This window comes from Mchenga conophoros, linkage group LG18 (genome assembly GCF_057382185.1).
Source record: "Mchenga conophoros isolate Kocher_MC1m ecotype Shallow Benthic linkage group LG18, M_conophoros_male_GT1.1, whole genome shotgun sequence".
Lineage (NCBI taxonomy): Eukaryota > Metazoa > Chordata > Actinopteri > Cichliformes > Cichlidae > Mchenga > Mchenga conophoros.
In genome coordinates, this window is record NC_140543.1 from 26,637,472 (window position 1) to 26,664,339 (window position 26,868).

Consider the following 26,868-nt stretch of genomic DNA (forward strand, 5'->3'; position numbering starts at 1 on the left):
GAGCGGGTCTATCCCACGCTTTGCCGTGAGACTGGGCAGACATCTCCGAAATCATCGAAGCACTTTTGCAAAGAGGCTGTATCTTGACAAACCGACCAGACACATGAAGATTAAACCACTACATTCTCGGCTAAAAAAATATTAAAACGGTATTTGGTAACACACAAACAGGGTTTTTCAAAGCTCAGTTCTGTTAGCTTCCACATGCCGGTTGTTGTGTGCTAGAAACAATAGCCACCAGGCCAAAGCAATGGTTTTGACTCGATCAGCGTTAACCCCGCCCCCTGAGTTTGATGGGTGAGGCTGACAGATAAAATTATTTCATGATGAGAGCCAGGTGCCAGGACTGCCAAAATGAAATAAATAAATATATCATTAAATAATTAATTAAATGTGTCAATAATTAATTAAAATGTGAAATACATAAATAATTAATTAAATGTGTCAATAATTAATTAATTAAATGTGTCAATAATTAATTAAAATGTGAAATACATAAATAATTAATTAAATGTGTCAATAATTAATTAATTACATGTGTCATAACTATTTATTTAATTAATTAATTCCAATTTTAATTAATTATTGCCACATTTAATTAATTATTTAATGGTGTATTTAATTAATTCATTATGGCAGTCCTGGCGTTCCATACAGGATTGTCTCTATGAAGCAAAAACTAGAAAAATGTTAAAATACAAAAATTAACATAGCAATCAATGTCTATAATTACATTTAGCTAACAATTTTCTGTAATTTAGTCTGTGCAATAAGGTAACAGACACAGTTAGCTTCTGGCTTTGGTCATTTGGTGACTTGAAAAACATAGCATGAATGAAACATCTCTAATATGCATACTGGAATGTTCTTTTGATCACCATCAGTCTCTTAGTTGACTAAGATTGAGATCACTTCGGTCACTAGATGTGCTGATGAGCATTTTCTCAGATATTTTGAAGGATTTAATTGCTTTTATTAGACATTTCCTAAATTTATGTCTTAAACCTTTCTTCTTCTCAAACCCTTGATAATATCTTAGCTGTTGAGATCAGTCGAAGACCCGTGCAATTCCATGTAGCCAAACTGACAACACAGGTGTCGCCAGGTGTATATATATCTGTGTGTGTGTGTGTGCTTCAAGAAATGGTTAGGTATTTGCTGCACGTACCTGCATAAGGCTCGAGGAAAAAGCTATATGCATCAAACTCTCTCTGTGCAGCTGCTCCCTGGTTGAGCATATATGGAGTTGGGAACAAAATGTTTTTGTATTTGCACCCTATTTATATTTTTATTCCCACAGTGTAGAAGCAACACCTCTGGAACATCACTTAGAATTAAAAGTCAGTGGAGTAGCCTGCTTTAATTATCACAGCACTGCTTGATTGCTGCCATAACTTACAGATAATTTTCTGCCCACCAGCTGTTCAGCGTTGTGAAGCTAAAATGATCAGATGGGCACAGAGCTCTGTCATGCTCTCCACTGCATTGCTGTATCTTAAATTAAATATTCCAACAATAATCATACTATTTAAAACCTCAGAGTAAGTGGAGTGAGCCAGTGTGTGTGTGTGTGTGTGTGTGTGTGTGTGTGTGTTCGTTCAGGTCTTTCTCATGTTGTGGGGCCCTGAACTTGTCACATAATGGGGACATGTTTCTTTATGGGAACCAAAAGCAAGTCCCTTTGATGTTATTCGGTAATGTTGTATGGTTGAGGCTGGGTTAGGTGTAAGAAGTAAACACTTCATCTGCTGTGAACTGAAGAACTAAAGGCAGTGCTGACACATCTCATTAGCGTTCCCATCCCCGTATTAGCTCCTGAAAAGGACTCTCTGACTTCAGTGATCTCCAGCCTAATGTTCAGTTCAATTTTAGCTTGTGAACCGTCCAGGGTGCAAAATCTGCTAAATCACAGCTGGGAGAGTCCACTATCACATTATAGCACACGTCATAAATTGTAAATGCAATGAATGAAACACTGTATTAAAGTAAGGTTATGGTCAGGCAACTCGAAAGTCACGAAGTCAAGGATATGCATTCTCATGTTTGCGTGTGTGACTGAAGAGAGAGAGAGAGAGAGAGAGAGAGAGAGAGAGGTAGGAGGTTGGTGGGCGCTGCAGTTTTCTTCAAATTCAAAGTTTTTCACCTCCATCTCTCTGCGCGTTCACTCACTGAGAAACACGCTGCCGATGAAAAACAACGCGCTGCTCCACTGGTCTAACCACGGGGCGCGCTCCCACGCAGGAACCTTCCTCTTCTATTCCTCCAGCCGCTCATTAAGTGTTTTTTTCTTTTTTTCATTTTCTTTTTCCCCCCTCTTTCTGTTGCAACATGAGCGCTGAATGCAGCAGTTACTACAGCGCTGACGGGGTGTTCGTGGACTCGTTCTCCTGTCCTAAACCAGGGAATGCTGCCGCTGCCATCTACTGTTGTGGATTTAACGATATTAAATATTGCTGTGATGATGCAAACAGTTTTTTCCCGTATGAGTACGGGTACATGTGGTGGCTCAGGCAAGTGCAATTTTATTTTATTTTCTGCCTTAAAAAATAAAATAATGTGCTTGTTATCAGTGGATGAGCTAATCACTAATAATCACAATATTTTCTTCATTTTTAATGTTTACTTTTTTGCGCAATAAAAGCCTCACTTAACTGACATTATTGAACCCTTAATCTTTGAGAAATCCAATTGCCTCTGTTCCTGCTGTTCCTTGAAGACTTCAGTTCATCCATTCACTGCATAAAGAACTCGTTTTCGTTTTAATTCTGCGAGTAAGACCCATCTAAGGAATGCACTTAAAACATTTAGCAGATAAAAAAAGTTGTTTTTCACGTTCATTGTGTTTTTTAAATCCTCACATCAGTCAGTGTCCTCTCCTCTCTGTTCATTAAGGGATCAGGTTAAAAAGATGTTTTTCTCTCTTCTCCTCTCAGTATCGGTGCTCTGGTCGGTCTGTCTATAGCAGCGGTCGTCCTCCTTGCTTTCCTCATCACTGTGTGTGTCCTCTGCTACCTCTTTATCGTCACCAAACCCACTCGTCGTCTTGACAACGGCCTACCCCTAAGAGCGCCAGGTTAGTATGAATCCTCCCCTGAATTCCCTCTGATGATAGGAATTTGTTTGTTTGTGTAATTTCTGACAAAATCTCAACACTTTTACTTTTTATTTTTATCAATATTGAAGTCTTTTACAGAGAGCTCGTAATAAATCATTTTATTCTGTGCAACTGTCTGTGGCTTCTTGGCAGGAGATCCCAGTGAGGGGCCGAGTCATGTGAGGGTGCCCTGCGCCGCTGCTCCACAAAGATTCAAAAATCCCTTTGTGAACAGGAAGGTGGATTGTGACAATCAGTCGCCAGACCCAGAGCACCTTTTCCAGAGGTGTTTTACACCCACAGTCACTGGAGTGAAAGTGGAAAGTCCTTCATAAGGACAGCAGCACTCTGTCAATAAGGCAAATCAATGAGGAAACAGCCTTGTGGTACAAGTGGACAACTATGAATGAGAGGAAAGTAAGAGTGTGAGCGGTGGCTGAAAGGAGTATATACTGAGTAACACAACTTTAGACCAGTAGTAAGAAGCACACGCTCAGAAGGCTGTGACGTTTCTTGCCTTGTTGACATTTTTCATGCATTAAAGTCGTCTTTCCTCGTGGCCTCCTCACGGGTGGAAATTACTTATCCTCCATCTTTTTGGAAACTAATGCATAAATTTGGCTTTCTGAAAGCCAAAGATTCATTTGAACACATGAATCATTGAGTCATATGCAGTTTACAGTGAGGACATACAGTTTTAAGCACATTTATGTGCTGAAGATGTTGCATTTGGGTAAGAGAAAGCCAAGCTAGTGTTTTAAGTCGGGAGTCCTCAGGGACTGAAGGATTTGTGGGAGTGAAACGTTCCCAGCACAACACAGAACTGCACCATCAGTTGACTTTTCAGATCTTTAAAGTGGCTTATGTTTACATTCTCTGGACAAGCAACCTCAAGTAAAACCCTTTGTGATGGCTGGAGGCGGGCTTGAATTGTTGGGTATCTCTTATTCTGACACTGGAGTTTGTGGTTTATATTCTGTGTCCTGCTGGCAGTCCGGTACAGGTTTCTTATAACCACAGTCATCATGTTTCTCTAACATAACCAACAAGGATTCTGCTGAATCAGTTAACATGAAGGAGTCTGATGGCAGCGTAATTCTCACAGATTTTAGAGTTAAAATCGCATCACTGTATACCTGAATCACTTTTAAAGGATACCATTGTTATTCATTATTATTGTGAAGAATGAACCAGTCAACGTATGCTGTGCGCTGTACAGTCTCACATAAACAAAACCTCTTCTATTGCATAAAATCTGGGAGGCAGAAGAGGATCTAACACAGACGGTACTCTGATTAAAAAAGCTGAACCTGAATGGAATAGTGAGGTGCTACATCAGTGAATCACATGCAAGCACACATTCCTGGGGGAGTACATTTCCACTAATAAACTGTGATCATTATGGCATAAGATCTATTAACTGGTGATGGCAACAAATGCTTAGAATGTAAAATTTTGTCTGAGTACTGTGTTTTGGCACATTAAAAGCCTTCAAATTCATGCATCTGCTACTGAAATGGCACTTTGCAGCTGTATTTAATGGATGACATTAAGCCGAATGTTCCCCCAGTACTGGCTCATGTGGTTCGGAAACCTAAAATATAGGATGAATAGATAGGTGTTTCTGGAAAGAAGCATGCATTTTATTGTAAGAGTGTCCTCTAGTGGCCATAGTAATAATGACTAAGAAGAGGAGGAGGTCAGGGTGGATGGATGGGTTGCTATAATGCTGTACTTTCAAATGGTCCTAAGCAGTGTTGGGGTTGTTATGCATTTAAAAAAGAGAAAAAAAGAAAAGAATGTATTACACATTAGTCGTTACTTTTCTTAAAAGTAATGCAGTATGTTACTCAATTACTCGTCAGAAAAAGTAATTAACTACACTACTTGTTATATTACTTTCTTGTCACATTGTAACGTGACCTGAAACACACTGTCACATAATCACCAACAATATAACAACATAAACCTGAGGCTACACTTTAGTAGCATTCTGGGTTCTTGGCTAGCTTTGTGTTAACATGCTGTCCGTGCAGATGCCTACAAAGAGCCGAAGCTGTGTTAGCAACTGTTATGGATGCAGTTTGCACTTTACCATCGCACTCTTGTCCCTTTGTACAAAAAACCCCCCAAAAAACAAAAACTGTGAAACTGAAAAATTCAATGTGATTACAGTAACATGCTACAATGGAAGAGGTCTGCTTTAACCTAATGCCATTTTTCCCTCATACACCTTACCAAGTTTTTTTCGTGCCTAAATCTAACCAAACCGAGGTGAAAAACATCTGTGATCAAAGGTGGAAGTTTTTCCAGGACAAAATCAAAGCTTTCTGACCACCGTGTCATTTAGTCAAGAACAATTTGTTAGTCTTTTTTTATGTATACAAAGCTTTTATTGTTAGGACATCTCAAGCAAGATGGTGCAGACAGCAAGCCCTATACAAACACAGTCAGCTTTGATGAGTTTCAGCTTCGCTTATCATGTTGGCTTTCAAGCTTTTGTGTGATGAGTTCTGATCGGTTTTCACTGTTATTGTAGAAGCTGCTGTTTTGTGAACTCACTAGAAGGCTGTTCTTAGTATGTTCTGGATAATCAAACCTTTCAAGTGCACTTGCTTTTTGTTTTTTGTTTTTTTGTTGATGATCTGAATGTTGATGCGAAATGAATGCAAAACGTCCGATATCTGTGCTTTGATTGTTCATGTTTTAATTTGGTTACCGAGCTCCGTAACCAAATTAAAATTCCTGTTTCAACACTGTGCCATTTTCTCTGTTAAAACGTGGTCTAAACGTAAAAAAGAATTTAAAAAGCCTCCTTTAAGAATTTTTGTGTTTTGCTAGCATGTAAGTGTGAGCTCTGTTATTTAACATTAATTTACATTTGATGAAAGAGGAAAACGAGATGTTTACTAAGTTTCATCCATATTTGTTTGACTAGAATGGCTTTCAAAACCTTCACTTGAATGTACACATTCACACTATTCTTCAAAGAGCATCAGTAAAACCTGAATGAAAGTACATCACATCATATGTCATGCAGACGTGGTGCCTGATCAACTGCAATGTGAATACTATTTAAGTGCACAACATGGAAATTATTTATCTTAAAAATAACACCACTCCTTGCGCTCTTATTCTCTTTTCATTTTCTTTGGGTGATCATAAGGTTTCTCTGCACAAACATGCTTTTCAAAGAAATACTTAAAGTTAATGTTTGTTGTTTTTCTATTAAATGTGTTCAGCTGAGCGACTGATGATGATGAAGCCTTTGTCTGGCTCACTTTCTATATTGCAGGCTGCTTTGGTGGTTGAAGAAATTAAGAGACACAGATTAGAACGGTCAGTGAGACTCCGAGTTAGACAGATTTGTTACTGGCTCTCAGTTCTTCTAATCATTTCTCTGCAGAGAGGCAGAGTCTCTGAAAGCCAGCAGGAGTGACAACAAGCCCTCTTTGATCATCGTGCACTGCAGTTCAAAGAGTTAGGCACACTGGTTATTAACCTTATTTGGGTTGTAAATAAAACTATACTTCCATAACAGCCATCAATTACAGGTACAGCAATCTGTATGTGTAGAAAGCACCAAAGGCATTTTGCTCACTCTGAGTATAATGACAAAGAATATAAATGGCTTATATTTTAGATTCTTTTTACAGTCTAATTGCACACAAATCTGAGTGAGTAATGTATTCCTGTAATAGAGAACAAGCTGACTTTTAGGACCTTCATTAGCATCTACTTGCTTCACACTGCAAAGATTCATGTATTCAAACCGATTGCTTTTGCCTGGGAGGGCTGATCTGCAAGACCTGTTAGATGGCAAATGGACAACTGTAAAAGCATTTTGTAGATGTTTGTCATAATGGTACAAGTGACAGCAAACCAATTAAACCTGCTGGTTTAAATGAATGCAAACCTACTGTAAAAATCATACTTTATGTATTTGGAGGACTTCATTTGTAGCTCACATCTAAGTGCTGCACTGTGTAAAAATCATTTCATAATCTGCTCTAATAGCTCTTCTGTAGATTTGGCTGTGGGGAATCACAGGAGAAAGAAACTCCCAGCAACCCTAAATTGGACAAGTGGAAGAGGATGGATGGGTAATATAAAAAAGCTTTTTTTTTTATTGAATAAACTAACTACTAAACTAAAACTAAAAAAGTTTCACAGAAATTATGAACTTTTTCTGTTTGAAAGAATTTTCAAACAGGAACAACACTGTGCACGCCTAAAGACTGTGTGAACATCTAAAGATCTGAAGGCATCAGAAGACCAACACAGAAGTCATTGGGCTCCATGAAATCTGCTCAAATCCCTGCTAAAGCCTCGGGATCTGAGTTTTTGAAGGGAAGGCATGACCGTGTATAATCAATTGCCTGAGTCATTACTCTCTTAAATTGTGTGCTTTGCAGTCATTTTCCACTTTAGTGCTTAGGATTCAGATAGACCTATTAACAGAATATGATATTCATAATTATATATGTATTATTTTTATTATGTTCTTGTTAGTGTATCCTCATCTGAGAATATGAACCGTCTTTAAAATAGACCATTAGTATCTATATTATTTATGGCCACTTTCCTCCAATATAAGCTGTTGGTAAGACTAGAAAAAAACTATTTAAACATGAATACATTACATTACAAAATCTGTCTATGAGTCTAAGAATTACAGACATTTTCATATACAGTTTTTAGAGGCTCAAATATAATTGGATAATTGACTGTTGGTATAGTATTAATTATATTTCATGGCAAATCAAGAGATGTGAGTTAAACCCGAGTGTTGAACTTAAATTTGGTAGTGATTCACTGGAACTCTCAATATCGATGTGAGTGAAGGAGCAATAGGAGTGGTCAAATCAACAATTTGGTATATTTTTAAAAATAAAGCACGCACTGGCCAGCTTAGCAACAGATGACAAGTGAATGATGACAGAATTATTTCAGGGGTTAAGAAAACCAACTTGACAACATGTAACCAAGTCAAGAAAAGCTAGATGTATCAATAAAGTCTACAACTGAAAGAGACGCCTTCATGAATGGAAATATTGTTATAATTACTATATGTCTCGGTATTCCTAGATAAACCTTAACCTCCTAAGACCCGAACTCTTCCACGGCATGCATTTTTAATTTCTCTTTGGTATTTGGGCATATTGGGGCCCATCCATCCATCCATCCCTTGTAGAGCAAAATTGAGTATTTTATTCTAAATAACCCAAAATGTGATGTCCACATATGTGGATGCCAGGTCCTAGGAGGTTAAATATGCACTTTGGTGGAAATTGAGAAAACGAGCTGCCCATGCACATTTGTTATGTTAACGTTTAAAACAAAATGCAATTAAATGGTGTTAAATAAACAGGTGTTTGTTAATGCCGATCAGTTTTTATATGAATCCAGCTCTGTTGAGGAAAGAGCACATCTGCTAAGCCTCGGGTAGGATCCAAATAAAATAATAATCGTGCTTGGCAAGATCTTCCAATAAAACCTGAAATTTACAAACTAACCACCTGCTCCACAAGGACATAATTTTCATAAAGTCCTAAGATGAAAGTGAAAAAATTTGTCTGGAGTTGATTAAAAAGAAAAGAAAAAAATCAGTGAAGAAAAGTAACATTCATCAAAGATGAAAGAACTCCTTACATAAAGCTGATATAAGCAAAGAAACCAGCGCTGCTTAAGAACCACTGAGCGCTTTGAGTATGTCACTTTGAAGCAGCACCTAAAGGGGTCTTGTGTCAATTTCCATACTTTCAAGAAGCTACTTCTGTACTGAAACCTGTCTTTTTAGAATTTGTCTTTGAAGGGTGTAGTTCATGTGTCATAATGTCACCTTGAGGTATTGCGAATTGGTGCTTTATAAAACTCAGTTGAATTGGATTAAACTTTTTGTTGTTGTTTATAAGAGATAGAATTTTAGTATAATACATTTTAATAAACAGAATATACAGTATGTACAGTTTTAAAATTACACAGTTTAACATTAAAGTGACTGAAAGGTGAATAAATAATTGTCAGTGACTAAGAGTGAATAAAGTGTCGGTAGTATAAAAAGAGTGTGGGGTAGTTTATGTTTCTGGTGTGGGAAATGGTCTGCTGGAGTTAAAAAAGCAGAGTGGCATTGGGGACAAAGGTGGGTCTCCTCCTCTCAGTCCTGCAGGAAATGCAGCGGAGGCGTCGCCCAGAGGGGAGCCATTGAAATGCGGGGTGAAGAATGTGAGAGGGGTCGTGGATGATTTTGGCTGCCTGTCTAAGGGCCTGTTGACTGAAAACCTGTGGCAGAGTTCTGACAGGCAGACACTGATGCAGTGTGCTGCAGTCTGTTCCTGTTCCTGTTTCTGTTCCTGGCTGAGGGAGTGGAACCAGCAGGTAATGGAGCAGGTCAGGATGCTTTCCAGGAAGGCATAGTAAAAAGTCATCATGATGGGTGTGCTGACTCCAAAGGAGTTGAGTTTCCTAAGGAGGTATAGCTGTTGGTGGCACCTCCTGAGAATCTCCTCTGTGTTGGCAGAGAATTTCAGGAGGTTGTCAAAGATGGTTCCCAGGTATTTGTACTCCTCAACTACCTCCACTGGCTTCCCGTGGATGGTGGTGGTGACTGAAGCAGCCAGATCCCTCTGCCAACTGGAGAAGGTCACCACCATCTCTTTGGTTTTGCTCACGTTCAGTTCAAGTTAATCACATTAGTTAAGTTATCATCAGGCACCTCACTGCCTGATGATCCAGCACCGACGTCTGTTATGCATCACAGTAATTCAAGATACATAGATTAAGTCATGAGGAGCTCACAATAACACACCGTTATACATTAAATAAGAGGAAATATTAAGTATTATTTTCTCTTTTGTATAAGGAGATATTTTAAGTGCATGTTGTTGTTATTTTCATGATTTTTAACATTACAAAAGCGATTGTGAGCTAACACAGCTGCCCCCTCCACACAGAGCTGTGGAGGCTCTGTGGAGTGTCTTTGTTTTATGTCTGATGTGATTACAGTGCCACTGTTTGGCCCAAGAGCACAGATGCATCAGTGTAACTGTCCTTTTACTCATTAACTCTCTTTGTTTCCTGCCAGCAGGCTTTTCATTACTTCCAACAGCAGTAGAGTTTTTGACTCTTGAAATTATTTTATATTCTGAACAAAAACACCCACTGCTTCTTCATGGGGGGTTGTTTGATTGTTGGGGTTTTCTCTGTGTTGCTGTAGGGTCTTTTCCTTACAATATAAAGCACCTTGATGCAACTGGTATTGTGAGCTGGTGCTATATAAATAACATTGAATTGATTGAATATATAAAAGAAAGTAGTTACACAGGGCAAAGAAAAAATTATAAACCCAGTGAAGTTAATCATTAACATCTGTCTTGAGGATATGGTGCAAGAAGGGAGACATTATGGCGTGTCTTGTAACCTTTGCCCAGACAGGCCTTTTATTGTTTTTGAAGCAACGGAAGGGGAAAACAAAATCTTAAGCTAAGAAGACCAAAATACACCTTCTCTATCAGTTTTGGCACAGGTAAGGACTTTTACATAGATTTTTGTGTGCTTTGCAGTGTGCGTAACATGACATTTGTGTTAATGATAATATTAAGTGACACTACTGAGTGAACATAGGTATGTTGTGGTCATATGACTTCAGTGAACCAGCTACTGTGCTCTGGCCAGCATTAGAAGGTAAACCGAGTTTATATTTGGAAAGAAAACAGGCTAGTGACACAATGTAAAGAACATTACAGTCGGTATACACACATCTGCTGTTGGGTGATAAAGAGAGTGCTTTTATTTTAAGATTGAAGGTAATTAGTAAGAAATTAAGGTCTTTTAAAATTCCTCTGGACGTTACTAAAGGCCTGACAACATCATGTGACTGTCTATGTGAAGAGAACTTAAATATTTTTATCTTAATGTTGTGATTAAGGTCAAATCATTTGTGATCTTTTATCTTATACAATCTGAGCAGGCTTCAGATACTATACTCATACTATCTCTGATGCTTCCGTGCTACGATAATAATGATGATGACTGACAATTTATGTTTCGTCCCAACCAGACAGTGTAAATGTATGGTACTCCATGAAACGGGAAGAACGAGTAACATAGATAAGATAGGTAAGATAGTTAAGAGTAAGAACAGGTGTCCAGTTTGTCAAATGGAAGCTTAACATCTTAAAACTGTAAAATGATGTTATATTATTATCACTTTATTCATGTCACTCTCACTGCTCTATGTTTCACAAGATGCCTTGCTTTGGTGTCATAAAACGAAATTATTTAGTGAAAAACGCATCTTTTGGAAATGGACAAGCTCCAGACGATTTCTCTTCGCTTCCTATTGAGCACCCTGCAGCTCCTCAGGGTGCTCCTGCACTCCTCGATCACTGACGTGGTATTTGTTGGTTGTTCCTCGTACGAGTCTGGGACCGATTGAGGGGGACAAAGGCTTTTAAAAAAAATTATGGCCCAAAATTTAACTTGGCTTTGTATCACTGTTAACAGTAGTTTCATTTTCTTTTATATTTTGTGCAGCACTTTGTAACTACAGGCCTGTGAAACTTTACTTTACTTTAGCAGGTCTTTTTTTTTTTTTTCTTACTGCCTGTGCAATCATCCTTTCAAATGCAATTTTTAGCAAAATCGTCTGCCTTGTAATACTGCATTCAGTCCCGCTGACATTTGAGTTTAATCAAGTCAAGTCTTATTCAAGGTATTCGCCAAAGTTCTGTTCTTTTGACTCCAAATTTCCTCTCTTGTTTGGATCACAATCCTGGTTACTACTGTATTTATTTTTGTAGATCTTGTACAGCGAGATGGGTCTGTGGAGCTGTGGCATCAGTGTGGTGCTTTTTCTCTGTGACGTTGCATATACTGCTTCTATATCAGACGCTGTCAGAGAAAAAGGCACCCAGAAACATCGTCTGATTGAGCTCGGAGACAACACTAATAGCACTGGCAAACCAAGTAAGTAACAAAGTAAACAGTAACCTTTTATTTCAGTGTTATTCTTGTTTGAGGGGTTTAATATTCTACTATACCTAATCCATAGGAAATGTTTTGGGTTCTGTCTTGTTAGATTTTGATGAACCAAATTTTTTCCTGCAGAGACAAACAGCTCATTTGAGAGCCCAAAGGTGGAATTCTCCTATCTGGCTATAGCGTTGGGCACAGTCATCACCCTTTCACTCTTCATCGTGTTGGTTGTTAAGTTTCGCGTTTTACATCGCTTTCTGGCCAGCTACAGACACTCCCTGCTCCAGGAGTCGGATGGGGCGAGCCAGTACGGTCAAGAGGACATGTCTTTCCCTAACAATGTGTCCGGTAGGATGGGAGTAGTCAGAGGGACTCAGCCCGGGTTGGATGATGACGACGATGGCTTCATTGAGGACAACTACATCCAGCCTGGTGAGAAGCACATGCCAGAGGGACAAAGGGAGGATGACGAGGTAGAGGGGACAGATGACAGTGACGACGATCTTCAGTTCACTATAGGGTGATTAAATAAATTTTTCCAAAGTGACCGGTTTACAACAAAAATAATGAGACTCCAAAAGTTGATTCTGTTCATCAGGACGCAGCGTTTCCATAATTAAAGTTTAAAACTTTTGTGCCTCATGAGCCCTTAAAGAAGACAGGATTATAAACTTGACAAGAAATAGTAAATCAGAATTTCTTTCTTTTTTGGCCTGCTCATATTGCTCATTTTGAAACCCTTAAATTTATTATATGACCCCCAACATGGGCCCCAACCTACTTACTGAACAGTAAAGTTTTTTTGACTGCAGAAACTTCTGAGCCACGCAAATGTTTTGACCAAATTATCCGTTATTATTAGATAACCGACCTTAAGAGGGGCCAAAATTAATACAAAACACATTTAAAGTGCTGCATTGACCTCTGTAATGTTGACTCGTTGTGCAATCAGAATACCTTTGATTTTTTTCTTTTATGCTGTGTAGAAATTGTTCTTAAAGCTCAAATGTACTATATATCGATATGGATTCACATATTACATATGCTGTGTATGTAACTCTACATGGAAAATATTTAAAATTACAACATTCAGTTTATTTGCTAATAATGATGTTAATGTTTATATCCTGCTAAATGCTATTTGTTTTCACACATGCCATTCAATTATTCACCTTTAAGTTACCTTTAAGTTTTTTGTTTTTTTATTACATTTCTGCTGACAGTGAACATCAAAGAGTTAAACAACTTCACACTCACACATCTTTGTTGTAGTCTGAATGTTTGTTTGTATGAAATTACTTTTTTGAACATTCACGTCTTTAATAAAGTCGTTCTTATTGAAATTACAACACAGCGATGTTTTGATCTGATGTGACATCTGCTCTTTATTTACAACTATAATCAGTCAGACACAGCATAAATGAGCCTTCAGACAGTACAAAGGAGGGAAATATTCGCTTATCAAATTACAGAGCCATTGTTGACAGCAGCCTATTGTTCTTGTAGAAATGATGTGACTGCACTGCAGTGATGGTGTTTAGAGCTCAGCAGTCAGTTTTTATGGTAATGGAAAACAATAAAGAGAGTGGAAAGAAAATTTGTGAAGACTTGATTTGGATATTGACACAACCTTCTCGGTTCTACTATTAGTTCCTTTAGCTTTAAACCACTTCATCCAGTCTCAGATATTTTAAGTCCTTTCAGATCAGGCTGGTCCTGCTCGACGAGGTCTCTCTCCTGGCTTGACTCATTTGTCCTCCAGAAACACTGAACACACAGACAGCTTGATTCCCTGTCCTCCTCATTCTCCTCATTCTCATCCTCCTCCTCTGCTCCCTTCTTCTTTTGATGTATGCCAGCACACTATAGCCCGCTACAGCTAGAGACATGCCCATCCCTGCAGCCATCAACACCAGACCAGAAACCAACATTTCCCTGCTGTCGTGACCTTGGCTGCCGATGGTGGCCACAAAGATTAGCACCGTCCCACACAGCATGACTGCCAGCCCTACAGCTAAAATCAGCGCGGGGTCGGCCCTCCCACCACTTTTCAGCTGGTCGATCCGACGCCTGCTGCGCACGCAGTTCATGTCCTGGATGGCAGAGCTGAGAAGCTGCTTGAGCAGGACAGCAAGTGCCAAGAGGCAGAGGGTGGTGCCCACCCCTAGGCGCCATTCCCCAGATAGGCTTGTGGTGGTGGAGAGGAGCCCCACACCACCAAGGCCCAGTCCGAGTATGAGGGCAACAGAGGCACAGTAACACAACAAGGAGCGTTGTGGGTCTCTGGACCACCATAATTCCACTTGATCTTCCAGGATACGTCGCTGTATAAGCCTAGGGTCCAGGTAGAGGCTTGAGGACCGACGTATGGGGTAGTAAAAGGTCTCCATGTCAGGTATGGCACAGCTCAGACAGCCAAAATCAAAGACGACACCTTAAATTAGTGTGGAGAACATGGGTTGATTGTCAGAATATTAGAGGACACAGATTTCCAAAAGCACAAGTAACTTTTCTATGTCCCATGACTGTACAGAGAACACGCTGTGCTTCACCTCCTGTAAACACTTACTCACTTGTGCTAGATGAGTGTCTTGTATTGCTGTCCATCCAGCTGCATCCCATCTGAAAACCTCAGAGAAGTCAGTGTGAAAGATCCCACAGTTGTTTGGTTTCGTTGTTTCATTCTGTAAAGAAAGTGATCTCTGCCTTGAGCAAATAAGAAAAAAAAGAAAAAAAAACTGCTATGAGGAAAACTTCCAGTATTTCAGGTACTTTGCTTCATTTGTTGAAGTTGGTTTCAGAGATGAAAGTGGATGTAGATGCCAAAAGTGTCCTGAGTCAAACTGGAGACAGAAGCAGGGGCTCCCACAGTGTGAAACTCCTGCAAGCAGAGAGGTAATGGCAGTTACGTAGCTTGTGCATGTGTCGTTTCATCAAGGCTTCATCACCACAGCGACTGTACTCATGTCACAGATCAATAATCTGTGTCCTCTTTAGAGCCCTGTGCCAGGCAGAACAGACACCAACTTCTCTTCTCATCACACGGGACCAGCATCTTGTCAAGTTAAGCAGGAAAAAAGACTGGTCACAATAGTAGTGTTGGATCATGGTTTGGACAGAGATTGGCGACACTGTCCACCACGCTCCATCACAGACAATGGGCTGACCGATGAACACAATGACTGTGCTGCAGAGGGTGGGTGATGGTGTGTGGGGGACGTGGATGGGTGTTGCGTTGCTCCTTTGGAGGGCTGAGTGATGTCAGTGTGCACTGATAATGGTGTTTCTGTGATCCCAAGGATAGCGTCACTCAGACACTGGGCTGGATAGGTCTCAGTGAATAGTGTATCTCCTCACTGAGGTGCTAACTAACCTGGGCATCTCATCTATTTCTTACACACCTGGCAATACTGAACATTATCCATAAAACCATTTCACAGGTATATTTCTTTTCTTTTAAAAAAGAAAAAAAAGGTATATTTCTTTGCTTTCCTGCTCTGCCACCTCTAAAGCTCAAAATAAAATGTTAAAAAAAAAGATACAAGGTGTGGTTTTATTACTATTTAGGTGGCTGTGTGTGCTTAAAGGAATAGTCTGCATATTAATTACTGGGCTTGGTGCTCTTACTGTAGGTAGGTTTTGACCTTTGGACAGAGCTTGGCTAGCTAGGTTTTTACAGTCTTTGCTTAGCTGTCTTATAGTTGTTGTTTCCCATTTAAGATGTAAAACTGTTAAAGTTGTAACAATATTCTCATCTAACGCTTGACAAAAGCATGTAAATGTTTATTTAATAGCCAAACAGGCAAACTTATACATTTATCTTTCAGATATACGGCATAGGAGAAGCTAATAGCATCCACTAGCTAGGTTTGGCTTATGGCTAATGCAGTGTAGTGCAGCGGTGTATTCTGATGCAGTTACATCTAACATAATTAAAGATGCCCCCACCCCCAATTGTTCCAGTGTAATGATCTTGCTTTCATGTGTGTTGACTCAGTGACAAGTGGCTGAGGCTATAATGGAGTCACTGCAGGGGCGCTAACAACTAGAGAGGAAGTATAGATTGAAACAAAGTTGAATCAATATGAGTTATGAAGGGAAAAATAAACAAACGAGTTTGCTGGTGTTAGCATGGTGACCTTTGATTTACTAAAATTCATCTTGAGTCATTTTTATTCTATATGAGCAATAAAATATAAATAAATCAGCTGTTGGGAAAGATGGATGAACTTTTATTTAGATTTAGATATTAATTTCTTCACAGAAATATAAACTCTTAGCAGCAGTGTATATTTTATGCACTTTTGGAAGCTTTTCAGTGTAATTCCAGTCACAATGGTGAAGGCTGGGTGACACTGGTTGCATTTATAAATGCATCTGCTTGTTCAACTTCTCCATCCAGAGAAGTCAGCATATTTACTCAGATATACCCATGCAGCTGTCTGGAAACCCCTGATGGACCAGTCGTTCTCATGACCAAAGTACTGAGACCAGTACATAAATGCCACTTTCTCCCCCTAGTGGAGTAATAAGGTAATAAAGTAGACCCTATTTCAATTCTGAGGTTTTACACATCAAAAATTATTTTAAAAAAATTATCTGGTCCTTACCAACTCTTAAAATTAGGTAAATACAACCTCAGATTAATAACAACACAGGGCACCATACCATTATTTATTTACCAAAAATAAGTGTAACCTATGATTCAGTAGCTTGTACAACCACCTTCAGCAACATTAACTTTAAGTAATCATTTTCTGTAGTCATCAGTCATCCTTTACAACATTGTTTCAGTTTGTTGAGATATGTGGGTATTTGTTTATACACAGCTATGAAAGTCCCTCCGATCAGGGTGAGGTCTGGACTTTTACTGGGCCATTGCAACAACTTGATTCTCTGCTTTTTTATCATTCTGTTGTAGATTTGCTGCTGCGCTTGGGATCATTGTTCTGTTGCATGACACAGTTTGGGCCAAGCTCTAGATGTTGGTCAGATGGTCTTATATTTAACTCAAGGATACTTGTGTATATGTTACGTATGGCCCAAAATGGCCTCCGTACAAGAAAGTAGTAAGCTCTAAGGAACCCCCACACTGCAATGGGGTACACAAGGTTTATTTTTTTCCTCAGAGTCAAACTACTGGCTGAAGACACAACTCTGGCCAGGAGTCCAAGGCCCAAAGCCACCACGGTCAGGGTTGTTAGCCTGGTTACAAACAGGGGAAGGTGGTCACTTGGAAGAACAAGCAGCCAAAAACATATCAATCTTGCATCTTCCTCAGAAAGGTTTGCCACCCACCTTTTCAAGCCTGGTGTCGTTCAAGGGTGGCTCTCCACATTAAATCCTGGGGCTTCCACTCTCGAGCTGAAGCTTCCCTAAACTTGGCCAGTTTCCTTTCCATGGGCACGGACAGTCTCCAATCCAGTGTTTTTCCTCCCAGCAGATCCACACAAATCCTAATTAAAATGAGTCCTCCCTCCAACATCCTCAGATTGTTTTAAAAGCAAAACCAGGCCAGGTTAAAAATCCTTTCCCTTAGAACAGTTTCAAACTCAAATACACAGTGGGCCAAAATTCAAAACTGGAACAAAGTCGCGGGCTAACATTAATATTTATTGAAAAACAAAATCTTCCTCCAGATATAAGAATGAATCTTTTCTTATGGACTCAAACAAGTTTTGCTGAAAAACTGAATATGGAACAAGCAAAGCTTAATACTAAACGATATATATATTAGCTGTATAATACCAGTAGGCCAGCTCTATATGGAAAAGATATATATAAATCTTATAAAGTTTGTATCTGTCTTGTGTGAAACTTGTATGAAAAGCATATAAGAGTGAAAACAGATATAAGATCCCTTGAAAAATTATATAATGAAACTTGTATGTTTTGGATACTTATTAAAACAATGTATGAAAGTAATGAGAAAGTGGCCACTTTCATGAGTAATCACATATAAGTTTTTACTATTTGTTTTCCATATGGGTAATAGTAATTTGGTATGGCTTCGCGGGCCAAATGTAATTAGGCTGCGGGCCCAATTTGGCCCGCGGGCCAGAGTTTGACACCTATGCCTTAGAATGTGCACACTTCACCCTGGAGTCTCAGAGGCTTCCCTGCTGCACCAGTGTAAAAGCCTTCCAGTTTCCTCTCCCCTTTATAGAGAATGGCTCCCATCCTTCCCAATCAGCTGCTCCCTGTACTCAAATCCAAATAGCTGGCAGCTGGACTAGACTAGAATCTCCACTCCTCACACCAAACACAAAAAACCCCCACCAAAGTATGTGATTAATACAACACCCCCCCCGGAGTAATGCCAACCCAAAAGTTTAGTGGGGGATTCTCTCCATTCTTTTCCACCATGCTATACTCCGCAACATATGCAGAGAAGTTGACTCAATGACTGTAAGATTCCCAGGTGCTGTGACTCCAGCTCATCATCCCTCCACCACCGTGCTTGACAGTTGGTATGAGGTGTTTGTGCTGACACGCTGTGTTTGTTTTGTTTTGTTGTTTTCCGAACTTGGTGTTTTTTGTGGCCAACATATCTACTTTGGACTCATCTGTAGAAAGTTCATTGTTGCAGAACTTTCATACTACCCTTATCTGTATACATCAGTACATCTACATTTGCCCGTAGTACACGTTTTTCTGCTTACATGTTGTGAAGATCAGTGAAGTGTATTTGATGAACAGCATCTGGGTGCTACTTACCCTCTTAAGTAGTAAGTACATACTTGGTTTTCCACACACAGCTTCTGCATTTTAGTTCAGTTTTTGCAAAATCAATAATATGTGCAATATGGCATGTTTTGTAATTCATCTCAGGTATATCGACCTAACTTTAAACCCAGATAAGGACAAGATGAGAGTTTACTTTCGTTTTGCCATGAATGTATCTGTAAGAAACCTTTATATTTTATTGTAAAAGCTTGATTTTACGCCTCTCAGATTCGTATTTATTAATGAAGCTACAGTTAGTATAAAAAAACCCATTCTGATGTCAATAGAGGTGATTTACCAGTCTGTCCCCACTCAATGTGATTCAACCGCAAGCTGGCAATTAATGCACTTGTACAGCGATTTAAATACAGCCACTAGGCGGGACATATTGATTCGCAATAATTACCCTCACTGTTAATTACTCTTGTAGATTTGATGAAACATCATGTAGTCATAGTTGTTCGTTGCCAACGGTAGGGCTTTAATTTCATTTTTATTTATTTGTTTACTTTAATATGATAGAGAAATCAGTGTCTATTTATTTTAAAATAACCTCCACCAAAGAACGCCAAAATTATCAATTAAGCCAGCAATCAGGCAAAGCATGAAAATATTTGCACTAATCATTGTGACAGGTTGATATGTATTTGGCATGCTCCTGTACAGCTGGTGAATGTGTATTTGTATGTGCTTGTTTACTGTCTGTTCTGCCTTGTGACAGAATAGCCTCGACAGTCATTTGCCTGCTGTTCTGGGAGTGACTCCAAAATTCATCAGGCTCAGAGAGAAAAAAACTGAATGTTGTGAACTAACGGACAAATCGATGAACAGATGTATGAAAAAAAAAGGCTGCATTATAAATTCTTCTGCATAAAATACACAGATGAACCACAACAACAGCAACAACCAAACCACTTGTTTAAGATTGTGTGGGCCATCCTCATGCTACCAAAGCAGCCGTGACCTTTAATGGGCCTCACTGGATTGAACTTGTTCCAGTGTATCGCTTGATCACACACAGTGGTTTGGATGCTGGTGCTCGGTCTGTTTCAGAGCAGTTTTTATGGTGTGACAGAGCACAGTAACCTGGCCACTGATGTCAGAGGGTGCCATGGGTGAGTGTTACTGGTTTACAACATTAGTGACATATACAAAGCAGCATTCACATCAGCAGCAAGCAGGACGTTGCATTATAATGTGGTAACATTATTCACTTCACGTGTCTGTGGGGTTAATATTGAGGTTGATACTGTCTGAGTTTGCTTTTCATGCTTTACTGAAGGAACCTAGGATGTCATCCAGGCACATTTTTGTATTAAGTGTCTCTCTACAATTATCATTTGGGCAATTATTAGAAAATCTGAAAGATCAAAGCTACGTATTTAAAAAAAAAAAAAAAAAAAAAAAGCCAAATCATGCTAATACAATAAAGTAGAGGAAAACTTTAAAATGACAAGAATGTCAAAGGTTGTAAATATACTTCAAATAATATGCAGTATGCTTAAGACTCCACCATATTTCATACATTTTAAGAAAAACTCAACAGGCTTCTAGTTAAGGCTTAAATTTTGCTTTTGTCAATCTAATAAACACAACATGTGCGTTTTGCTCTAATGATACCACAACAGGACAGTCATGTTTAATATATGTGTTTGATAAAAGAGTATGCAACGTTGTTGTGGACAAAGATCATCCTGCAGGTGGCAGCAGCCTCCAGGTTTGGAAGCAGTCTGAGGGTGCCCACATTAGAAGGCTGCATATGGGGTGAGATTAGGGATGTCTAACTCTTTGTTGTTAATAGGCCACCAAAACCTTGCAGGCTTTTTTTGTGCCCAAGGCAGCGGGTTTGTCACCTGTATTTAAATGCAACATAAGCACTCAAATCTCTACATTTAGCAAAAATTATTGACACTGTAATGGGAAAAATTCCCAAATAAAATACAGCCTTACTTACTTAATAGATACGCAGGCATAAGCATATAAATGTACTAACAACATTAAAAATAAATGTAGGGACTGTGAAGAAAGCCAGCCTCTGTGGATGTAGCATTATTGTAGTTATAGTTTATCAACACAGATGCAATAAACTGTCTTTTTAAAATGCTTTTTCATTTCTGACACCTAAAACCTACAGAGTGACAAACTGATAAATAGAATTGCTCCACCATCTCATCTGCTTTTCAAATAAAGGATGAATACAGTCAGTCATCATGTCACGGGTCATAGCTCCTCCTTCATGTTATTGTGGAAGATGCTTCGTTATGACTCTGGTTGCATGTTTGAGGCCTTTGGCGTATTCAAGTATAGTTCTGGACATTACCCTGATGATAGTGTGCAATAGATAACAATTGGCTATTGCAAAAAATGCTTGAAAGTGTGTTTCATTGGAGCAATTATACAGAGACCCAGGTTTTACACATTTACTCTTTAAAGTAGGAAGATTTACTCTGAGTGCGGAGGAGGGAAGAATTTAGCTCAGAGACTTAAAAAGGGATCTCAGTGTATGGTTAAGATTATGGTGAGGGGGCTATGCAAAACCCTGCAAACAGTTTCTCGTTCATGGACTCACTTTGCTGACAGGGACAGCATCAACCAGTGAGGATGAACTAATCTCACAGTTGCAGACCGCTGGGTTAGACAAACAGCATCACTGTTGCACTCTCCCTTATAGGCTGGTGAGCGGTAGGCGAAAACAAGAACAAACTTGACTCTCTCATCTCTCAACAGCAGCTGCTAAGGTGTTCTTGAGTAAGGTACTTATATTTAATTGCTTGAGTGCTCAGAGGCCAATCAGTAGATAGTTACACTGTAACCGAACCATGAAGCCTGTCAATGCAAGATGCTACAGCTGAGTGAATGTGGAGCAGAAAACTGAAAAAGGAAAACGTATGCCTGCTCAGCAAATGTCCCCTAAAGGTTAATTAAATAAGAAATGCAACAAGAACCACACTACTTACTGAAATGCTGCTCACACGACAAGCTGTGGATTTCTTAATTCCTTGACTGTGCGAGAGGATGATGGCGGCTTCTCCAGAATGTAGAAAATCCTCCAAACTGGCTGCTGTGACAAATAAAAGGGCCAATTTCTTGACAACTCATGACACAACGAGGCTCGCACAAACCTTAAGCATACTGAGTATTTTGATGCTGCTTATAAAGTTTCCAAAATTATGCACCCTGACAGTGAGGAGATTCAAATAACCGATAATTATCTGTCACGAGGCATGACTGATGGGGATGCAGTTTGATCTGACATGAAATTGTTTACAGACAAGATACTTTGAATATACCCTGATATTTCATCTAGTGCTACCAGCAAGTCAAAGAAGTTCAGGCATCCAGTAGTGTTTTTTACTCCAAGTAAGTTGACCAGGTCTCACAACATGATGCATCCTTTTATGACGTTTCTGGATATTCCTCCCATACAACCAGCAAGTTGACATATGTATGATATTAGCTGATATCTCAACAATTGTTGGATGGAATACTCTAAAAATTGTTTAAAATAGGTAGATTTCGCTCCCAGATTTGAAAAGTGAAGTCAGTGTATGAGCATTCTACACTGTATTCCGCCTAATGGTGAGCAGAGGGCAACTCCAGTAGCTGACTGTAAGCCTGTGAGAAAAAGACCCTAATGTGCCCTTCATTTATGACCTCAGTAAACACTTTCCTCTTGGATTTAAGTGCACAGTCTCTAGTAACAGGTCTTATGTAATACTGCATAACATTCATTTAGTTAATTATGGGTAATTAAAGCACCTTAAGCTTTAGGGTGGGTAGCTTGTGATTCTAAAATAAAAGTTGCCATATTGTTATGTTACATGAAATGGATGAAGGACGTGTACAGTAAATTCTTTCCTTGTCATGCCACTATTAATAGGTTCCATTAATGGAGTGTTGATCAAGTCCATGAGACCAAGCCCTGTGTGTAGTCTTAGACATTAAACTATCCTGGACAGAACATATGAATAAAAAGGTTGTTAAAATGGGAAATTGTATCTCAGTAATGAAAAGATATGAAGATTTTTGTACACTAAAATTGATCAGGCAGTTACGTGGTCATCACTTATTAGTATGATTTGGTGGTATATTGGCTCAAATTAAGAAACAACAAAAGAACAAATATTGTAACAATGTATAAATGTCTGGTTAGCTATAAAACATATATTACTTTATTCTTCATCAGAACTGTTATTGTTACAAAGATTCCAAACATTTGTATTTCAGTCTAGATAGACATGAATATACCACCAGACAGGTTACAGGAGGACCATTTTTATTAGCCATAGCAATTAAAAGAGCAATTTCATACAGGGCTATGGAGGAGTAGACGTTTTTGCCAGACAGATAACAGAAGAAACCAGTAAAACTGGATTAATTTTTTTTAAACAAATGTTACATTAAGTTAAACCAACATTGAGCACAAACTAAACTAAACTAAGCCAACAGCCCACACAAAAGGTTACTGAGGACCTTTGTGAACTCTTGTCTTTAGAGCAACTAAGTGTTTATACTATGGCTTATAGTCATAGACATTTGAAAAGGAGGTCAAAGCAGTAAAAAAGCATTGCACATATTAAGATATGCAAAATCTGTTCTTATATTAGTGCTGATTGACAATCTCTCACTCTCACACTCACTCTGATATGCCCTGCCTCTTTCCTAATCCCCAGTTTGCTAAAAGCATTTTCATTTAGTCATGACTCACCCCTCACAGCAAATTGACTGTAAACTCAATTTACTTGGAGCTGTCTCTGATGCATGAGAATCAAATTTGTAACTACATCAAAAGTCTGTTTGTTGTACTACAGCAATACCCATTGCTTTCATTTCATTTTGAAGAAGCCATGAATGAGAACACATACTGTTCTTTAAGTATGGTAGGTTTGTGTCAAAGTGCAAATCCACAGTTTATGAACTCCACAGTGTGTTACTGTACATAATGAACCATTATTGCAGGATGGTTATAATGAATCCTAGCTACTCAAAAAATCAGGAAATTGTATCGACTTGCTTTTCTGCATCACTAGTCGCAGATAAAACTCTGAATTTGGTCAGGTCAGGAGTAAACTAATATCATATTCACTTTTGTTGCTTCAAACAGCTATTCAGCAACATCTGTGTTATTTCCTTTCAATATGCTCCTGCTGTCTTGCTCTGGCTGGACAATTGCTGTGAAACCATGACAACAAGTCTTAACTGCTACATTTTTCTTTTCAGTGCCGCGACTTTTTGACTGTGAACACAACTGCTTGTGCAGCTACACGACTGTTTATGTGTGTGCATGTATCTCAGTGTGTAAACTGAGAATAGGAGGGATTAAGTTATCCTTGAGCTTATCTCCATTTAAAATGAGTGATTATGCTGTCAGTAATGGTCATGGCCTAGATTTGAAAGACAGCCTTTTTTTTCTCTCTGGCTGGGAGCCACTAGACCTTGTAAATACTACCAATGCACTTTTATCTGTCACAAATATTACCTCATTGTGTTTAGTAAGAGTAATAAGTGGTACAGGAGCCTATTTCTCTTGGTGCTACTTTTAGAAACTCCATAGCCTGCAGTTCACCTTAGCATTTGCAATTTGCATATAGATGATACTCATATCAAATTATTGCTCAGGGGGAGTATTAATAATGGTGATGTTGAATAGGATGGTGTACTGTACAATAGTGTGTTAAAGATGTTGAAACAAGTGAGCTCCAAAACATTGAAATCTGCCTCACTAGGACCACAATGTTTCACATGTTTCACCTCCCTTTGCTTTCCATCAGCCATAAACTGTTTCCCCCCTTTCTATTGTTTAAACTTTGACGGATTTAAGGATTTGTTACATGTGTGGAGCTCTGGCTGCATTGTGGAGGATTTTGAAATTATACCCAAAACTGTTTCAAAGTGAACACAAATACACCACAGGGATGCAAAATTGCTTGACCTCTTGATCCCTACCAATCTGCTCCTGCTAGTCCCCAGCAGTGTACCACTATTACCTGTCTGTCATGCTCCAAAATTGATTTCACTGGCTCAGTGGGTATGACATGGGCAGCTCTCAGACTACTTTCACTCTCTTTCTCACTCATACATGCCCTTGATTAGCAAAACTAGAACACTCAGAGAAAAAAAAAGGCTTTGATAAATGTGCTACATCAAAATCTGTTACACATTTCAACAGGAAAGATCATTTGGTTCATCCCTCCCCCTGGTTGCAGCGTCTTTGTTCCCAGCAGGTAAGTTCCATAACTTACCAATACTTCACATAGCCAGAAAAATGTCCAGAAAAGCCAGAAAATAATGAGGGATCTGAATGAAAGACTCAAAACAATAAAAATGCTTTCTTAGAGACGCTTTCTTTGAGCAACATATATTTTCAAGACATAATAATAATAATAATAATAATAATAATAATAATAATAATAATAATACACACATAATAAGCACTGCATTTAGCATAACCATGAAGGAGAGAACCAGGAATCACCAGGACTCAATATACTGATCGAATCAGCCAGATTAGACTCTTACTATGGAGCAATATGGAGAAACCCCCCCAGTTTGGCCTGAATTTATATATGCAAACATGTAATTATATTCCCCAAAAAAGACCAACTATTTTTTCAACCTATTTTAAACCCAGGAATGCTCAATACTGAAATAAAAAAATGCATATTTGTATTTAACATTTGTTATGAGCTTAGGTTTATGGTGTTATTTTGAGCTAATCACGCCAGAATCACACCAGCGTTGGACTTGTCCCATCACCTAGTCATAATAGCCCAACACTTATTTTGGTCTGTCCCCTGTAGGCCAATGTTTTTTCCCTACTCTAAAAGCTGCACAGTTAGTATCTGTAAGTTTGGTATGGCACAATTTTTACACCAGATATGATAGCTGAGATAACCCTCCTGTTTATCCAGGTTCGGGAGTTGCATCAGGAGTAAAATAGCTTGTGACCCCTTCAGACATGGGGTTGTATCTCCTCCCAGGTTGAAGCGGGGTTCTTTAACATGTAAGGCAAGCGGCAAATTGTATTGTATTATTATTGTTATTTGTCCAAATAATGTTAAAAAATTGATTTTTCTGCCTAATGTCACAAATACAATTTAAAACTGTATGGGATAAGAAAGCACCATTGCAAAGACAAAAAACAAAAAACAAAAAAAGAACTGCCGTTTATTTCTATTCTACTCAACTTTTTTTTTTTTTTTTTTAGAAAATCTGCCTTCAAAGATTTCATTATTGTATGACATTGTGATCTAGAGAGGCAAAAAAAGTTTTTAGTTACAGTTTTTATTTCGCCGCAATCGCAAAAGAAACAACCACACATAAAAATTAAGATACCACAAAACACAAGCAAAAGATAAATAAATGCATTTATTTTTAAAGTAAGCTAGTTCAAGAAATTTGCCTTAATAGTTTGTATTATTTCATGCCTTTGGTCACTGTCCTACTGTATCGCATTGTGTAGCGTAACTGTCCCCGCCCTGCGCGCTGTCGTCACGCGCCGGGTAGCCAGTGAGGCGGAGGGAGGGGGAGTTTCACACGGCGGAGAGGCAGGCAGCGGCGTCGCAGCGCTACAACAAGAGCGGCTTTTGGGCTTTGTTTCGTGGATGTGAATGAGCTCCATCACCTTCTCCAGAAATGTTGACGGATTTAAGGATATTGCTACTTTTTAATTTGTTCGTCCTCAGGCTTCATTTCACAAAAGGTCAGTTGAAAATTGTTGCCCCCCTCTGCGCGCGAAACGCTATTGAAATAGTAGATAAAGGCTGGTGTGTGATGCTGAGCTGACTGGAAGCGCTCTCTACTCGGCGCGCGCGAGCGTGCGTGTGATACCAAGAGAGCAAAAAGGCTAAAAGGGACTACTTTCTAAAAACAAATTAATGCGCAAGTGTGTTGTTTATTTCACTTTAAAAATGTAATAGGTGAGGTTTCAGGATAGGAAAAAGCCTCTGCGTGTCTGTCATGCATCTGTCATCCATACTGCATCAGAGGTAGTAGCTGTAGTAGCACAGACTGACTGACTGACTGAATCTTTGTCTTTACGTTTGGAAGAATTGAGTCGTGCAGACCCTGGG

The 26,868-nt window shown here is 39.0% G+C and overlaps 4 protein-coding genes across 5 annotated transcripts in view; 3 read left to right on the forward strand and 1 right to left on the reverse strand.

The window, feature by feature from the left end:
* Positions 1–1,708: 1,708 nt before the first annotated feature.
* On the forward strand, positions 1,709–7,004 carry LOC146553999 (protein shisa-like-2A). The gene is made up of 3 exons (XM_085254030.1): positions 1,709–2,510; positions 2,934–3,073; positions 3,248–7,004. The coding sequence occupies exons 1-3, from the start codon at positions 2,329–2,331 to the stop codon at positions 3,427–3,429; spliced, it is 504 nt and encodes a 167-aa protein (XP_085110156.1). The 5' UTR covers positions 1,709–2,328; the 3' UTR covers positions 3,430–7,004.
* Positions 7,005–10,488: 3,484 nt separating this feature from the next.
* On the forward strand, positions 10,489–13,419 carry LOC146554000 (uncharacterized). Its single transcript, XM_085255339.1, has 3 exons — positions 10,489–10,619; positions 11,896–12,061; positions 12,203–13,419. The coding sequence occupies exons 2-3, from the start codon at positions 11,911–11,913 to the stop codon at positions 12,592–12,594; spliced, it is 543 nt and encodes a 180-aa protein (XP_085111465.1). The 5' UTR covers positions 10,489–10,619; positions 11,896–11,910; the 3' UTR covers positions 12,595–13,419.
* A 19-nt stretch (positions 13,420–13,438) lies between these two features.
* On the reverse strand, positions 13,439–15,214 carry tmem125b (transmembrane protein 125b). Of its 2 annotated transcripts, none has more exons than XM_085255336.1 (2): positions 14,644–15,214; positions 13,439–14,504 (listed from the first exon to the last, which is right to left on the reverse strand). In XM_085255336.1, exons 1-2 carry the CDS (start codon positions 14,690–14,692, stop codon positions 13,771–13,773), a joined length of 783 nt encoding a protein of 260 aa, XP_085111462.1. In that variant the 5' UTR covers positions 14,693–15,214; the 3' UTR covers positions 13,439–13,770. The 2 variants fall into 2 exon arrangements, with proteins under 2 accessions (XP_085111462.1, XP_085111464.1); XM_085255338.1 differs by having other exon boundaries at positions 14,640–15,214.
* An 11,093-nt stretch (positions 15,215–26,307) lies between these two features.
* The window catches only part of LOC146554002 (low-density lipoprotein receptor-related protein 8-like), an 88,419-nt gene continuing 87,858 nt past the window's right edge, over positions 26,308–26,868 (forward strand). The window contains exon 1 of the mRNA XM_085255272.1: positions 26,308–26,498. Coding sequence (XP_085111398.1) covers positions 26,432–26,498 — 67 coding nt within the window. The 5' untranslated portion in view covers positions 26,308–26,431. The remainder of the gene's footprint in view (positions 26,499–26,868) is intronic.